Genomic DNA, 17,800 nt, shown 5'->3' on the forward strand with positions numbered 1-17,800 from the left:
TTTTGTAAAAATCACTTTAAATTCACCCGACCTCAAAACATGCTAAATTTTGGTCACGATACAGAGGACACATTCAAGTTCATCCATGAAAATTTTCATATCGAAATCACGTCATTTAGTCAGTCATATCACATATGGAACTCTCTGGTCAGAACATACAATTTCTGACAGTATTGCGCAGTTCATTTGAAAAATTCACCATAAATTCATACGACGCCCAAAAAGGCTGAAAATTTGACAAAGACAGAAGACACTTCAAATTTTCATATAGTTCAAGAATTACATCAATCGGAGTTCATTTGGTCAGTCAAACAGAAAACGAAACATTCATGGCGAGAACTCACGTTTCTGGCAGATTTGCGTAGTCGACTTCAAAAATTTATTAAAAATTCATTTTTCGATAAAACAGGCTGAAATTAACACGAGACACAGAAAACATCTTGAAGTTTACTCAGTAAAAATTTCGTAGCAAAATTCGTTCGTTTGATGGGTCGACTACAGATCATAAGTCACTGGTCGAGCATCACAGAATTCTGGTTCAGATTCGAAAATAGGGTTTTTAAATCTCCACAACGAAAACACCGATTCTTCATGCTCGAAAACACATCATCATGCTTACACATTCCTAAAACACATATTTGCATACAAACTCATATTATTCACAAATATTTCGATCCAAACCCACATGATTTCAATCAACAAAGCAAAAATCAACCAAGTTCATACGAACACACAATTCCCTCCCGTTAAAACTTGCGATCTATCAAACCTACACTCTCTACATGCATGTAGGACTCAAAACATGGTTCAAAAGAGAAGTAGAAGAAAGAGTGAGCAAATATACCTTCCCTTGACAAAAACCAATCGGTAGAAGCGAAGAACAAGGCGATTCGTCGGAGATTCTTGAAGGTAACTTCAATGGTTGCAAGAACAATGGTGGATGGAGGATTTTTGGAGATGGGAGAGTGGGAGAGGAGAGAAACCGTGAGGGAGAGGAGAGAAGAGAGAGTGGGCGATTTTTTTTTTTTTTGAGGGAATGGGGGCTAGGGTTTTAGCTTTTAATATTTATAGTTTAGGTTAAAATCCATGAATTAAATAAATAAATTGTGGGGGAACTAAATATATGGGCCAAAGAATAAAAATCCCACAATTAGGAAGAGCCAATTTTCGAAAATCATGGCTGGAAAATAATAAGGAATTTTCGAAAATTCCATGTTCACAACAAGGAATTTGTTTGGTATTTTCTTGGAGAATATATTCATAACTTAGGAAATAAAATAATGAATATGAGGGAACAAATAAATTAAATCTCCAAGTAGGAACTAATAGGAGGGGCCGAAAATTATAGGGTAATTGCACAAGGAAATTATTTAAATCCCCAATTAAATAGAATAGGATTTAAATTTGGTAATTTCTTTATGGGAAAAAGGCTCCCATAAAAAAAAGGCAATAATTAATTAAATTCCCACAAGAAAAATAATAGTATGGGGCGTGTGACATGGAAGAACAATAGAAGAAAAATATTCGCATCCCCAATTAATTTGACATAGGAATTTAATTTGAACAAAAAGGATTCCACAATTAGGAAACAATTAAATTATTCTCCAAGATTTATTGGAGGGGGCCGAAAAATTAGGCTCAAATAGCCAAGGCAATAATCCCAACTCTCTATTTATTTTGGGTGAAGAAATAAATTATCACATGATTTAATTGGATTAAATTCAAAGGATGGAAGTCAATAAAGCACCAATTAAATCAAAGGAAAAATAATCCAATCTCCTATTGGAGATTTTCGAAACTCCCAAGGAAAATAGAATGGAGTTCGAATTTCATGTAGTACAATTTAGGGGTCGTTAGTTTGGATTTAATTTGGATTAAAGTCCCAAAACAACTAGTTAAATCCACAAAAGAAGTACTAGTTCAACAATTAGGAGTGACCGGAAATATCAAAGAATTGACTCGAGAAAGAAAAAAATGCATGATCTTATTAATTTTTTTCCCTTCATTGGCACAGTATAAAACTCAAGCTCCTCAATCACAATAACACGATAATTCATTCCACGTAAGGCCACTTAAATCACATAGAAGCAAACGTTTCAGAAATTCAAGGTGGTGTGCGTTTTGAGTTGTATCTATCAATCCTTGTCCCGTATACTCTAAACATAAGTTTTTCCATTGACGAAATTGAATTTTGAACCTATGTATGATTTTTGGGTATAACTGACTATCTTAGTGCATTAATCCATGAATCTTAATTGGTACAAATTGTTGTTGAAAATGAATTATATATCTTATTGTGACTAACTAAATTTATTAGAATTTATAATGGTCACTTTGCTATATTTTCGGAAAATTGATTGCAATATTGATGAAAGATAGGTTTTGAGTAAGAATTGAAGATGGTAATGACTAATAACTAAGTGATATTTCAAAAAACTGATGGCTTAACCCTAGAATAGACGAGAGAGATGATTGAAGCATATTCTAACTTTGCAATAGGAGATTTAAAGCAATTTAGTTGATAAGGTTAATGAGTTTTATTTATCATGATTTGGTAAAAGAATAATGATTTAAATGACTATCGATGTTAAACTAAATTTGAGGATTTCTAGGTAAGATTAGTAATTACGGAGTATAAAGTAACTAGTGGAAATAACTTAGAATTTGATTAAGGGAATAAAAGACATGAAACAAACATGGAATGGATAGATAAAATGAGTAGTATATGGAATGCATTTAATTGATCTTGAAATTTATCTATGATTATTAATATTTTTAAATTAGTATTAAGTTGACGAACTTAAAACTGTGAATAGTAATAGAATATTTGGTGATTTTTTTTATTGGAGGATTTAATTAGGAGTAATTACTGCAATCTATATATATATATACCTATATATAATGGGGTGTGCTAGGGTCCTTACAGCATCTTTGTAACGCCCCGTTTTTCTAAACCTATTTTGTGAACCCTAAAGTACTGGTATTTAATGCTATTAATATTGCAAAGTCCGTGAATTAATTGTTGAGTGAAATTTGTCGTTGGACTACAAGTTGCGAAATAAAATATTTCGCGAATTTAAATAATTCCTTTCCGTGAGGAATATATTTATTGAACTCAATTTGCGTACTGGATCGAATAATTGGACAATAATATAAAGGTCCAGTCCGTGATAAATAAATTATGTACTACACAATTTAAAATAAAATACAATGGACCGTGAATTAAAGATTCTCCTTGATATTAATTCAATTACTAAATAAAGATCCTACAGATATCTTCATCCTCCGTAATGAGATATTCATCCTCCGTAATCTACAAATAAAATACCAAATAAATTCAATTAAATCAAAGAAATAGAGAGAAGAAAAATAAAAGAAAAATTGAAAACCCTCCCCCTTAACCCACGTAAAAAAAAAAAGTTTCTCCCCTCACCCCATAAATCTCTCCCATATCTATCAACTACCCTTTTCTATAATATCCCATTCACAATTAGTTTCCTAGTTTCCTCATTCTACCAGCAATCTGAAAAAAAGGAGGAACCGTGAGATCAAGACTCCAGTTTTTTTATCTGTGGTTGTCTATCCAACTAAGGTAATTTCTTCACAATTCCATGAATACGAACCTCCATGAATTAATTCCATGATACCAATTCTTCAATTCACAGTTAAGGAGAAATTGACAATTAAAATAGAAGCCGGGGGATTTATCGAGTTGAAGCTTCTTTTCCACAATCTGCCAATTGAAGGTATACACCTCTGCCATCCAAATTTCAATCTCATTCTACTACATCCATATACTTTTCATCCTACTGTTGCCACAATCTGCGATACCTCATAATCGAATGAATTGAAACAAACTAAACCAAAGAAACAAGTTTAAATTCACGAAATCAAATAAAGAACTTACCATCGGGGTCTTGCGGGGCTGAACGGGTTGGTTCCGGGATGTTTTGGGGCTGTTCGGAGGGAATCGGGTCTGTTTCGGGGTGGTTTCGGGGCTGCACGACCACCGACGGAGCGGCGGCAGCACCAGCCTGACCCGGCGACACCTCCCAGCAGCGACGGCAGACGGATTTGGCGGCGACGGAGCAGCGACGCGACAGCAGGGGCTGTCCGACGGATCGACGGCCGGATTTCCCCCGCTCCGACGACACCGTGGCGGCCGCAATTTGTCTTCCCGGTGAGCAGCGGCCGACGGCGTGGAGTGAATCGGAGCAGGCGACGAACGGATGGAGGATTTCTTCCGATTTGGTCGAGAGTGAGAGAAGAAGAGAGATAGAGAGAGAGGAAGAAGGAAACGGGAGTGAAGGAAGGAATTTGGGTTCTTGGGCCTTTTTTTTTTAAGAAATAATGTGGGCCTTGATTTAATAAATTGGGCTTTTGTTTTATTTAAGTTGGGCCTCATCTTTTAAATGGGAGGATGTATTAAATCTATGGGATCCATTTAAATCTTTGGGCTAATAACTAATTAAATTTTTTTGAGTAAAAATTAAATTAATTGTGGGGAATTATTTAATTAAATCCGGAATAGTTCTACGAATGAATAATTATATCCTAAGTCCGAAATAAATATAGTTCGAGGGAAAGTGGTTGCGTTAATTTAATTACATACTTTAATAATTTTGGGGATTTTATTTCGATATCATTAAGAAAATACGAGGAGCCAACGGAGGAAAATTAGCGGCATAAGCGGCCGCCGAATAACCGAAAACCGAAATAAATCGAGATAAAAGACTTTGCTTAGGAGGCATGCATTTTCAGTTAGTTGTTTGAATCAATGTGTTGATTTATCTATTATATAAATTGTTAAAGGTAGACTTCGCAAGGGAATCGAGATACCAAAGGGAAGGAAGTGTAGAGAATTAATCAATTGAGGTGGGCTTTCTTTTACTAAACTCTTTTACGTTTTCAAAAGTATGATTATGGTGGGATAAGGGTGGTTTAAATTGTTATGTCATGCCATGTTTGTTTTGATGATGAGATTGTTGCCTGATGCCTAGTTTGTGAGTTCGCTCCATTAGGCTATAGGGCTATGTTGAGATTGTTGCCTGATGCCTAGTTTGTGAGTTCGCTCCATTAGGCTATAGGGCTATGTTAAACGAATTCGGGTCTGAGTAGGGCCGCAAACCCTATCAGGCTAGTGTACACGGGTGAGATCGTGAGCCGTCCTTGCTAGTCGGCCGGGTCTCGTGGGCGAATAGTGTGGCCACACTTTCGTCGCACCATGGAAAGAGGATGTGATTAAATGATGGAAAGAGGATGTGATTGAATGATTGATGAGAAAGTGGGGAGATTGTTTTGACTGGCCAGTCTATGAAATTGTTTGTGATACTCGATGATATTTCTTTTCTAAATGTAAAACTCGAGTTCACTATGGTATGGATGACATAACTTTCATCACATGTTTTCGGCATAAGCCCACTGAGTATATTAAGTACTCAGCCCTGCATGTGTTTTCCCTATGTGCAGGTTGAGCGGCGACGAGCAGTTGGTGGTGTTGAGCAATTTAAAATTGAAGCATGGTTGGTTAGTTGTGAACTACGAGTGTCGTTGTGTCTCCACACATGACGTCACTCTTTTTCTTGAACGCTTCCGCTGAGACATTGTCGTTACTCACCATTCTTTTAGCGTTGAACCTAATTATTTGGATAACGTCGACCTCTTGGCCCTTTGTTGTTAAATATTAATTATTGGTCAAACTCTTTATTAAAACCCTAGTTCTCTTCGTCTATTTATTAAATTCTTTTAATCACGATCGCCCGTATTTATTAACCCTAAAGGGCGGTCGTGACAATCTTAGTGTAAAACACAACACAAATCACAACCCTTGGATCATTAGATTGGATGATTGTGATTAGTTACATTATCATAATAAAAATATACATTATTAGCCGAGGTACATTAGACTAGAAATTTACATTATTAGACTAAAACTATACATTTTTAAACAAAATGCTACATTATTAGCCGAGGTACATTATTAGGCTAAAAATCTACATTATTGGATGACACGTGACATTAATCTAACCGTTAGATCACAAAACCAATGGATTGCATGTGTTTTGTGTTTCACTTATACTTAGCGTTTGGATATGAATACATCCCTATAATATATACATATATATATATATATATAGGGTTTTGATCTATGCAAAACCATATTTAAATACAGAAACACAGAATAATATCATGTGTAGGGCATTTTTAGGTCATGGTTAGTGTATTTTTAGGTCATACTAACCAAGTATGACCTAAAATGATCTTAACATGACATTAAACTCAAATCTTATAATATGACCTAAAAATGCTTAATTATGACCTTCCGTGTTTTTGGTTAATTATTGACCATTAGATCATCTAATCCTAGGGCTAAGATTTGGGCTGCATTTCTGGATTTAAACACATACTTATTTTTAATATCTCCCTATATATATATATGTGAATGTAAATACAAAATATGGGGTGTTACAGCAATTGATCTATGTCAGTAGGTGAAATAATTCTGCGACACGTTCTACCATCACACTAATAAAAATGTGAAACATTTATGTCAATAATAATTCCATTGGTGGATAACTTCGACCTGAGCTCGATTAGGATGGTTCTGTCAAGGGCGATGCAGCTGGGGAACGAGCTGGAAGTCGCAGACGGTTTTGGACAGGTGAAAAGTGAAAAATAACTTATATTCCTTACTTTATTTTTCATGTCCTTTAAATGATCATTTAATATCGGAAACACTAAATTCAATTTAATTAGTCCCTATATTTGTTTAGAGATTATAAGAATTATACTACTAATTGATTAACTTTATTTTACTCTAAATTCAGTGTTAGGAAAATTAGTTGGGTAGGTGGAGGAATGTGAAGTTAAGTCGGATTAACTTGTCATTACTCCCTATTGATGTATTGCATATATAACTAATCGATTTGAATCCTTATTATGGTACCACTTGCATCTAATACTTTGTCAATTTTGATTTATAATATAACTAAATGCACGGTTCCTAGAGAGAGATATTGCACCGAATTTTCAACCAATTCAACATTTATTTATTGAACAATAGAATGGCATACTTAATTTGATTTCATTTTATTTAACCCTTTTTTTATAGTGATGCTCCCGTCTTTGTCAGGTAATTTCAATAAATTGTTTAATTAATTATAGAATGACTGCCAATCTCTGCAGTTGCTACCACGTAACATGCATGTTAAAAATTTGTACACGAAGTTATGTACTTAGCCATGTATGATAATAATAATATTATCATAATTTATATACTTTTTTATTCTAGGTGGGTTAGATAGACCACTAGGATTCAAAGATATTAGACAAAAATAATAAATTCATGGGCCGACTAATAAACATAAACTTCCTAGCCCGTTTGTCCATTATTCTAGGTGGGTTAGATAGACCATAGGGAATTCATGTTATTGGAAAAAAATAATAAATTCATGAGCTAACTAATAAACATAAATTTCCTAGCCTGTTTGTCCATACTATATTTTTTCGTAAGTAATATTTAGTTATATTATAATTCAAAATTGGTAAAGTATTAGATGCAAGTGGTACCATGATAAAGATTCGAATCGATTAGATATATATGCATGACATCAATGAGGAGTAATGACAAATTAATCCGACCTAACTTCACATTCCTCCACCTACCCAACTAATTTTCCTAACACTGAATTTAGAGTAAAACAAAGTAAATCAATTAGTAGTATAATTCTTATAATATCAACACAAATATAGGGAGTAATTAAATTGAATTTAGTGTTTCTGGTATTAAATGATCATGTGAAGGACATGAAAAATGAAGTCAGGTATATCAGTTATTTTTCACTTTTCACCTGTCCAAAAACCGCATGCGGCACGCGGCTGAGCAGAGCCGCTTCCAGCTCCTTCCCCAGCGGCACCGCCCCTGGCATAATCATCCTGATCGAGCTTAGTTTGAAGTTATCCACCAGCAGAATTATTAGTGACATAGATGTTTCATATTTTTATTAGTGTGATGGTTGAATTTGTCGCAGAATTATTTCACCTATGAAACATAAATCAATTATGTCTTCAACTAGTCTTTTCAAGTGATGTTTCGAAATTAATAAAGATGATTTTTATATTTCTACGGCCGAGGGCTATATTAGTAAATTCTATGTAATTTAAGATTGAAATAGTGTTGCACATATTATTATCACTGAATTTTTCATGATAATAAAACAGTCATTTTCAGCCATAATCAACGGGCCATTTTCCATTAAACGAGTCACACAGAAAATTTAACCAACATATCAAACACTATATTGGGCCGTTAAATGCTCTATGAATGCCCCTTATTACCAATTCAACCACACCCTTATTTTATAAATAATAACCCTCTCAATCTCAACTCCTTTTTGTAGTGCATAGACATCACATCCTCCGCAACCGGAAATCGAAGATGTACGGAACAATGTCCGCTGAGATGACGGTTGATGTACCGGCAACTGAAGCGTGGAAGGTCTACGGCACACGACAACTCCCCAAAGTGGCGGAGGAAGCCAACTCCGACTTTATCAGCCGGGTCGACGTCGTCCAAGGGGACGGCGGCGCCGGAACTATTCTCGAGGTCATTTTCCGTCCAGGTACCACCCACATTCAGTTCAATCAACTTCCACTAGATTTATTTAATTATCCTAACTAATTTAATAGATTAATTGAGCAGGGATGGGTGCGGGAATGAATTCGTTCAAGGAGAAATTCATAGTGGTGGATAACGAGAAGCGTGTGAAGGAGGCAGAGGTTGTGGAAAGTGGATTTCTGGATCTAGGGTTCAAGCTGTATCGTATGAGATTCAATGTGATAGAGGTGGAGGGAAACGAGAAGCAGTGTATAACTCGATCTACGATCGAGTACGAGCTCAAAGAGGAAGCTGCAGCGAATGTTGAAATCGCTTCCATTAAACCATTCACTGGCCTCATGCTACTCTGTGCTAAGTATTTTCTCCGCAACAATGACAATTGATCAACTATAGCTGCAACAATGACAATTGATCTAATATTAACTTGGGAATGCGTGTTTTACTTTCATGTTTACTAAAATAAATTCCTCCTACTATATATCTTTGTATTTCATTTTCTCTCTTTTTCCATGATTTTAATAACAACAATCAATATGAATCTACATATTGTATAACTCGTAACTATGAAATCTTGAAAAAGCCGCCACAAGAAAATCCTACTCCCTCCGTTAGCTAATAAAAGTCATACTTTATCCGCCACGAATTTTAAAAAATGTTAATAGAAAGTGAATTGAAAAAATTAATGAAATGGGAGTTATACTCTTTGATACGCTCGGATTTAGCACTATTTTTGGGCCTTTATTTGGTCCATTTTGAGTATTGCATGTCCAATAATTGCATATTTTATCTATTTTGGTATTTTGACGTGTTTTGTGAGAAATGTTCAAATTTGAGTCTAAAAAGATAAATAAAAGTAGAAGATGAAAATGTGGAGCATTCAACCTGCCCAGCGGACCGCTGGCGGCCAATGATTGCTTAACAAATAGCGGTCCTCTTCGAGAAAGTTGTGCTGAAAATACTAGTTCAACACATAATTGTAACACCCAAAATCAGGGTTTAGTTGGAAAATTCCTTTCTACACACATTTGTCAATTTAGGGTGAAATTCTTATAATTTGTGCACAACACTGAATATTATTTTATATAGAATTGGGGTAACACAAGTATCACGTCAGTAAGATTGAGCAAGAAAATAGAATTAAATTGGAAATTTATAGCGTATACAATATAAGGGAGAAATGGTCATTTTGCATAAAAGATGCTATATATATATTTTTATATCCAAAAATCTTCGAGAGGCACGATTTTTTTAGGTTTGGAATTTTTTTTTTACTGCAGTCAAGACAATTATACATTGAATCATCTAGAAAGAATATGAATGATCGAAATAGTGATTTTTGTCATTCACTATTCATAATTAATTAAATAATGTGGCTCTTGCTATAAAATCAAATATAGCTACTAGCCTACTATTCACCCCACTTTGGAGAATCAACCGATTAGTCATCAAAGGAGGAAGAAGAAGAAGTTGCCATCTATGAAAGTTTCACTTAATTTGTGTTGACGCTTTGAACCAGTCGAACCAACGTAGGATTATCATGGTAGGGCTCTCATTTATCCTATTTTTCTTATATTTGAAACTTATGATAGGTTATGAGGTAAAACTTTTCTGACCTCGTTGGTTGTCAAATAAGGTTTGTGTTACGTTTTGAGTTTATCAATCAATTCTTGTCCGTAGACGTCAAAAACATAAGTTTTTCCATTGAACTAAATTGAGTTGAACCTATGTATGGTTTTGGGTATGAACTGACTATCTTAGGGCATTAATCCATGAATCTTAATTGGTCAATTTGTTGTTGAAAATGAATAATATATCTTATTTAGTGACTAGATTGAATTTATTAGAATTTATAATGGTCATTTGATATATTTTGGAAAATTGATTGGAATATTAAAGTGAAAGATCTTTTTTTGAGGAAGGAATTGAATATGGTAATGACTAATAACTAAGTGTGATTATGTGAGTGGATTAACCATAGAAATGAGACTAGAATTGATGATCGAAGCATATTCTAACTATTGCAAATAATTGAGATTAAAGAAATTTAGTTGATAAGGTTAATGAGTTTTATTTATAAGATTTGGTAAAAGAAATATGATTTAGAATGACTATGGTTAAACTAAATTTGAGGACTTACTAAGTAAGATTAGTAATTACGGAGTATAAAGTAACTAGTAGAAATAGTAACTTAGAATTTGATTAATGGAATAAAAGACATGAAACAAACATGGAATGGATAGATAAAATGAGTAGTATATGGAATGCATTTCATTGATCTTGAAATTTATCTGTGATTATTAATATTTTAAAATTAGTATTCGCAAAATTTCCCATGCTCTCCTGACCTTACTTTCACTCGCACATTCTCCAACGCGGCATCGGCCCTTTGAGCTTCTACGATCCTTGCTCAAAGATCAGGTTCAATTACCAAAGTAGCGATTCTTCCCTCTACCGTCTCGGGTGCATTCACCACTTCCAACTTCAATTTACTAAATTCCCATATCAGACTCTCATCTCTCATCCTGAGTGAGAAATGTAGCTAGTTGAGGTTGATTCTTCTAACTTAACGCATCGGCCACCACGTTGGCCTTGCCAGGATGATAATTAATTCCACAATCGTAATCTTTCACCAACTCGAGCCATCTTCGTTGTCTCATATTCAAATCCTTCTGCTCGAAAAAGTATTTTAGGCGCTTGTGATCCATGAAAATTTCACATCGAACCCCATAGAGGTGATGTCTCCAAATTTTCAAGGCATGCACAACTGCTGCCAATTCCAAGTAATGTGTGGGATAATTCGACTTGTGCGGCCTTAGTTATCGTGATGCGTACGCAATCACCATGTCATTCAGCATTAGCACGCATCCAAGTCCCACTTTCGAAGCATCAATATACACTACATAGTTCGTTCCCGGCTCCGGCACGGTAAGAACTGGTGCAGTGGTCAATTTCTCCTTTAGAAGCTGAAATCTTGCTTTCGGGAGTCCATACGAATTTGGTTCCTTTCTTCAATTATTGGATCATCGATCTTGCGATCTTAGAAAATCCCTCAATAAACCTTTGGCAGTATCGTGCCAGACCTAGGAAACTCCGAATCTCATTAGGTGTTGAAGGAGAGTTCCATCGTCGAACTGTCTCAACCTTCGCAGGATCCACTCGAATTCCTTCTACGGTGAAAATATGTCCAAGGAAGTTCACCTCGTTAAGTCAGAACTCGCTCTTGCTAAACTTAGCATAGAGTTTCTCGGCTCTTAACGTTTCTAAGGTGATTCTTAGATGTTCTTCGTGCTCTTTCTCATTCTAAGAGTAAATAAGTACATCATCTATGAAGACTAGTACAAATTTATCCAAGTACGGGTGAAACACTCGGTTCATCAAATCCATGAACACGACTGGCGCATTAGTGAGCCTGAAAGGCATTACTACGAACTCGTAATGGCCATATCTTGTAAGAAACGCAGTTTTGGGGACATCTTCCCGTCGCACCTTTAGATGATGATATCCTGATCTCAAATCCATCTTCGAGAAGACACCAGCTCCTCAAAGTTGATCAAACAAGTCATCTATCCTTGGCAAATGATACTTATTCTTAAGAGTCAGTTTATTAAACTCTCTATAGTCGATGCATATTCTTAAAGTGCTATCTTTCTTCTTTACGAACAGTACTGTTGCTCCCCATGGCGATACGCTAGGTCTTATGAAACCTAAGTCCATTAATTCTTTCAACTGAATTTTCAGTTCTTCCAACTCCTTAGGCGCCATTCTGTAAGGTGCCTTCGATACTGGGGCCGATCCTGGCTCCAGATCAATTGTAAACTCCAATTGTCTGTCAGGTGGGGGGTCTGGTAAAGCGTCAGGAAAAACGTCCAGAAATTCTCGCACGATTGCTACATCCTCTATTCTCTTTTCCTTCTTCTCCTCACCGTACAGGTAAATAAGATAAGATGATCGTCCTTTCCTCATCATATTTGTTGCTTGTAACGCTGAGATAATCGATGTACGCTGATTCATGGAGATCCCATAGAAAGTAGTCAATCCTTCTCCCGGATGTTGTGGCAAAATTCGTCGTTCCTTGCAGAGTATCGCCGTATAGTTCTTTTCGAGCCAATCCATTCCCAATATTATGTCGATATTCATCATCGCAATAACATACAAATCATGAGCTACTAGCTTAAGTTCTCCCATCACAAACTCCGCGTTCGAGAAAGTTCGTTAAATATCTATGAGGCCTCATACTAGTGATGATACATTCATTCTAGGTTCAATCGCATCAGTAGGGAGTTCTAGGGTCTCTACACATGACACTAATATAAAAGAGTGTGATGCACCCATATGAAATAAAATGGCGATAGGTATGTTATGAAGTGTACTCATACCTGCCAAATTATCTTGCCCGTGGTTCCCTTGCCCCATTTTTGGCTGCCTGGCCGCAGTGCATACGCCCTTGCCTGCAGGGACTGTCGGCGTTTCCGTGGTTGTGCCTGCGGCTGCTGCGGAGGTAGAACTTGATCTCCTCTCGGTTCAGCATGAAGTGCCCGCAGTTGCGGCTGTTGTCCCTATGGGTTTGGCCGAAGAGTCACCCCAATCTTCGTACTTGGGCACTCACGGGAGAAATGTCCGTTTGATGCACTATTTTTTAGCACTAAAACTACTCGCAAGTATACAAGGTAGAAATAGTATAGCTAAAGGTCAGTATTGGGATATCGAACACGGGGAATATAATTGCAACTGACTATTATATACTAAGCGTCAAATACTATCTAGAGAAACAAGAGTTTTGGGAAATTTTGAGAATGAAAACAATTAAAAACAAGTAAACACCTAATTGCAAATAAATCACAAAGATAAAAGATAAGAGATAAGAGAATTCCGGGGATGTGCTTTCACACTTATGGTTATACAAATTCCAACTACAACACCCTAGCACAGTTTATACTTCGATAGAACGAGTCACACAAGTTTTGCCTATGCGGTACAAGCGTAGAATACTAACACTAGGGTTGTCAATCCTAGTCCGTAACTCCTAAAAGCTCCTAAGACCCTTGAAAAGTCTTCACTCTCAATTAACAGTGTCGTTTTAAGGGAAGCTAATTGTAGTGTCTATTAAGTGGATCTAACTCGCCAACCTTCTCTCACGATTATGTAGCAAGTTATATTGAATCAACACCGAATGTGTCACTCAAACATGTAGTATTACGGAACAACTTAAGGAAGAAACGAAATAAAAACAAAACGGATATTAAATAGCAAAAGTAATTGTATAAACCAAAAAGAGTTACTAACACATCCCTAAAATCCTATTAGTTTAGTTACACATGATAGAATAAACTAAAAACATAGATTGAAGGGAAGACAATGAAAACATAAGAACTAAAGCAAATAAAACCCGGAGGTTGAATCCTTGTAGCCTTAATGATCTTCTTGAATCCTTCTCCAAGCCCTTGCACAATTAAGCACTCTTAACTTTTGAACCTTGGATGAAAGATGAAAGATTAGGGTTGGAGGAGGAGCCTTGAGGGCTCCCCAATTTTGGAGGCTATGAGTTGGTGAATATTATGAATGAGGTTATGGGGTATATATAGGCTTGAAAAAGGTTTAAACATGGTAAAATGTGTCCTCCAAGCAATAGGAAATATGTAATTTTCGTGCCCCATAGTAGAAGGAAAAGATTTGGCTTAACAAGGCAAAAGGTTCTTTCCTTCCTTAAATTTCCACCTAAGTATGGCAGCTTTGCGCGACTTTGGTAGAAAGGCCATAACTTTCTCCACAGAACTCCGATTGAAGTGATCTTGGTACCATCTTGAAACTCTTTTCAAGATGAAGAGAATGGTTTGTAGAACGCTCAGATCAGACTTCAGGAACGCCGGAAAATCGAGTTTGAAGTGACGCTGTCGCGAGTGAATAGGTCCAGCGGCCACGGGAAAGAGTCAGACCTCTCTGGAGTGCTTGCAGCGACCGCTGCGTTGAGTGCAGCGGCCCGCTGGGCGTCCCTTCAGTTCCAGCTTCCGGAAATTCACCTTTTTATGCCCTTTTTCTGCTCTATTTTGCACATTTCACACAAAACACTTCAAAATACCAAAATAGATAAAATATACAAAATATGGACATGTAATGCAACTTTGACACTCAAAACGGACCAAATAATGACCTTAAAATAGTGCAAAATCCGAGCGTATCAACTCCCCCAAACTTACATTTTTGTTTGTCCTCGAACAAAACAATAAAGACATGAGAATAGACGCACGGAATGCACAAGGACTAGATGTCATAATTGCCTCAAATTTTGGAAAAGATAGATTAAGCATGTATTAACGCAATCAAATCAAGTAGGGTTTATTAGTGCACTTTCATTCTAGCTCGTGGAACACCTTGAATTCAAGCACTCACATGTGGCAAACTTCCAAAGATGGGAAGTGTTCTCTCACTCTCAAAGTGTATAAGGTAAAGTATTTAAAAGCACTCAAATCATGCATCATGCAAAGTATACCATAGGCTTGCTCAAAGTCTAATCCCTCCGCTACTAGATCTTATTAAGCATCAAAAGTCCGAAAGGTCTTTATTTTTGGTTGTAATGTAGGCTCTTTGGTAGGTGAATATTTGGCGAAAAAGTGACTAAACCCAATTGAAGGGAAGGGTCGTGATTATCGATCTCGGAGTAAGCAAGTGTGCACAGAGAAAATTAATGCAAGTGCTTGGTCAAGACACCACGCTCCTTAAATCCACTGGATCACCAGGTCCAGGAACTCAAGAGAACATAGAGTGTTTTTGTCGTTGAACACACTCGACTCCCCTTAAAAAATAAATCCCTCAACCCGTAAACTATAAATTAGTATAGGGAAGTGGGGTCGATCCCACGAATATGGATTCGTGAAGTAGTGCTAAGAGACTCTGGAAACAAGCGGCTGCTGCCACGCAAAAAGGGTTGAGAATTTTAACTACCTCTAGACCCAGGACACAGGGAATGTAATAGAATCAGACTTCAATACTGAGAGACACATTTTACTTCCTAGACTGAGTAAACGACTAACTAATTAAGACTAGACAGGGAGAATAAAACAGCGGGGACCATGATTCCAAATATAGCAAGTACGGCTAAAGCTGCAAGTAACAAACTCATGCTCCAACTAACAACGACATGCAATTTCCTAACCAGTTCAAACACGCAAATGGAGAAAACAGAGCATATATCTAGATTCGAGCAGAATATAGAGATTGGAATGCCGGAAACTTAAATTGTTTCTTCACCCCACAGAAGGGCGGTGTTACCCTTCAATTCCGAGGCTTCCTCCGTCAAGCAATTTTCCGCATAATGTCCACTCATTCGCCTATTTCCTAGCTCCACGCAACTGTCCTCCTCCTTTCCCGGACCTGGCAAAATCTTCACACACCTGGCATAAAACGTGTGTTAGACCCAGAAATTTCACGAATTAAAACCCTAGACCTATGCATGAAATTAGCCTTATCAAACTGCTCACACTTAAACCATGCTTGTCCTCAAGTATGAAAGACAAGAAAAAGAAATAAGGCGAATTTCAATGCACGGTTCCCAAGAACGACTCTACAAACAAGACACTAACACAAAACAGACTCCTAAACCTAGACAACTACAGACTCAGAAAAGAAAATAACACATAAAGAACACAAAACACAACAAATAAGCATGCACTAGTTTCAACTTTTAGGCGACTGTCCCCACAAGCTTAAGTTCTCTCTGATCGTCTACAGTCTTAAAATCCTCCTTCTTCCTTCGTCGACCTAAACGGTCCGTCAGTTTGTCAAGAAGCCTATGGATTTCCTAGCGGTTAGGTTCGCTCTATCACTCATTCCTCACCAGGGATGTTAGGATCAAAACGCTCCAAAGTTAAAGTTACACCACTGATGCGTTGGGTTATGAGAGTTTCTCCTTTCTATCATCCCCATTTTTTTTATTCCTTGGTCAGGTAATTTTTACTTCCTGCCCCTTAGGTAATTAAATTTTTTTATTTTTTTTCCCTTTTCCCCTGGACTTCGTCCAGCTTATACCTCCGAATTTTATTTTATTTCTCCTCTGGACTTCGTCCAGCTTATACCTCCTTTTTCTGGACTTCGTCCAGCTTATACCACCAGTTCCTGGACTTCGTCCAGCTTATACCTCCATAACCCATTTTTTCTCCTTTATACTCTACTCCCTAAGCATCAAGTGGTTGCCCATTTTTCACATGTTAGCTCAAAGCGTTTAGGCTTATAACTCACTTTTATAGTAGGGCTACACAGCTAGGTTATCTAAGGCATTTTCCATCGTCCTTACTTCATTCAGACCGCTTTTAGTTTATTAAGGAAAAATACATCAAAGTTGACGTGCATCCTTTCTTCAATTGCTCTTACTAAGGGAATTTTTGCCTTATTGTATCCACTAGCTCATGCAACACGCAACACACAAAATAAAAAAAAACGGAAGACTCTAAGACTCTCATTCATAGAAAAAGAAAAAAAAACAAAACAAATACTCCACCTATTCCCTCCCCCTCCCACTTCACTCAAGCTTTTCCCCAAGCTATCCTAGTGAAGGGGGGAAATAGGGAAGTATAAACAACACAAAACAGACCATAAAACAAACAAACAACATGCTAAAACCAAAACAAACTTCTCACACTTAGACCGTACACCGGGCTAAGTGGGAGAAATCTCAACAACCAAAACCGAACATGCAAAAACAGCACAACCCCTTCTCACACTTAGACCAAAGATTGGGCTAAGTGTGGGAAAGTGCAATACATATATACAGAACGAAGCATGCTGACACAGATAATCATAAACAGAAAGCAATAAAAATAAATAAAAAGAAAGTAAAAGTTATTTGGGTTGGGGGAAATCAATTCGGGGTCCGGCCCTCTCGGGAGCCAGACTTGGGCGGCACGGCCTGCTGGGTCACTTTAGCTTTCTTTCTTGCCGGCGACTCCGGCCTCTCTGTCATCTCTTCTGTCTGTCTGGGTACGGTCTTCTTCAAGATCACGGGTCCAGTAGAAGGCGGGGTGGTTAGAGGCTTGGTGGCTTGTGGCGGCTTCTGGATAGATAGATTTCCTGGACCTGGCGCCTTGGATCCGCCACTATGTCCAGGAAGTGACTTTGGTGCGTCCGGGAATTTCTCGCGCAACCACTTCATCATTGTCATCATTAATGAGGTGGCCTCTCCCATCCTATCAG

General features: G+C 37.2%; 1 protein-coding gene and 2 long non-coding RNA genes across 3 annotated transcripts; 2 read left to right on the forward strand and 1 right to left on the reverse strand.

Moving 5' to 3' along the window:
• Nucleotides 1-2,993: 2,993 nt before the first annotated feature.
• LOC121766481 lies at nt 2,994-5,717 on the forward strand. The gene is made up of 3 exons (XR_006042988.1): nt 2,994-3,746; nt 4,813-4,875; nt 5,470-5,717. It is a non-coding gene; the product is annotated as an uncharacterized LOC121766481 (long non-coding RNA).
• On the reverse strand, nt 3,133-4,806 carry LOC121766485. The gene is made up of 2 exons (XR_006042992.1): nt 3,908-4,806; nt 3,133-3,822 (listed from the first exon to the last, which is right to left on the reverse strand). It is a non-coding gene; the product is annotated as an uncharacterized LOC121766485 (long non-coding RNA).
• A 2,720-nt stretch (nt 5,718-8,437) lies between the features above and the next one.
• On the forward strand, nt 8,438-9,077 carry LOC121767042 (norbelladine synthase-like). The gene is made up of 2 exons (XM_042163249.1): nt 8,438-8,621; nt 8,702-9,077. Exons 1-2 carry the CDS (start codon nt 8,438-8,440, stop codon nt 8,998-9,000), a joined length of 483 nt encoding a protein of 160 aa, XP_042019183.1. The 3' UTR covers nt 9,001-9,077.
• Nucleotides 9,078-17,800: the final 8,723 nt, after the last annotated feature.

Source organism: Salvia splendens, chromosome 15 (assembly GCF_004379255.2).
Source record: "Salvia splendens isolate huo1 chromosome 15, SspV2, whole genome shotgun sequence".
NCBI classification, from domain to species: domain Eukaryota; kingdom Viridiplantae; phylum Streptophyta; class Magnoliopsida; order Lamiales; family Lamiaceae; genus Salvia; species Salvia splendens.

Coding starts and splice junctions, on each gene's coding strand:
- LOC121767042 (XM_042163249.1), top strand. CDS start 8,438: ATGTACGGAACAATGTCCGCTGAGATGACGGTTGATGTACCGGCAACT. Junction 8,622..8,701: donor CGAGGTCATTTTCCGTCCAG/GTACCACCCACA, acceptor TTAATTGAGCAG/GGATGGGTGCGGGAATGAAT.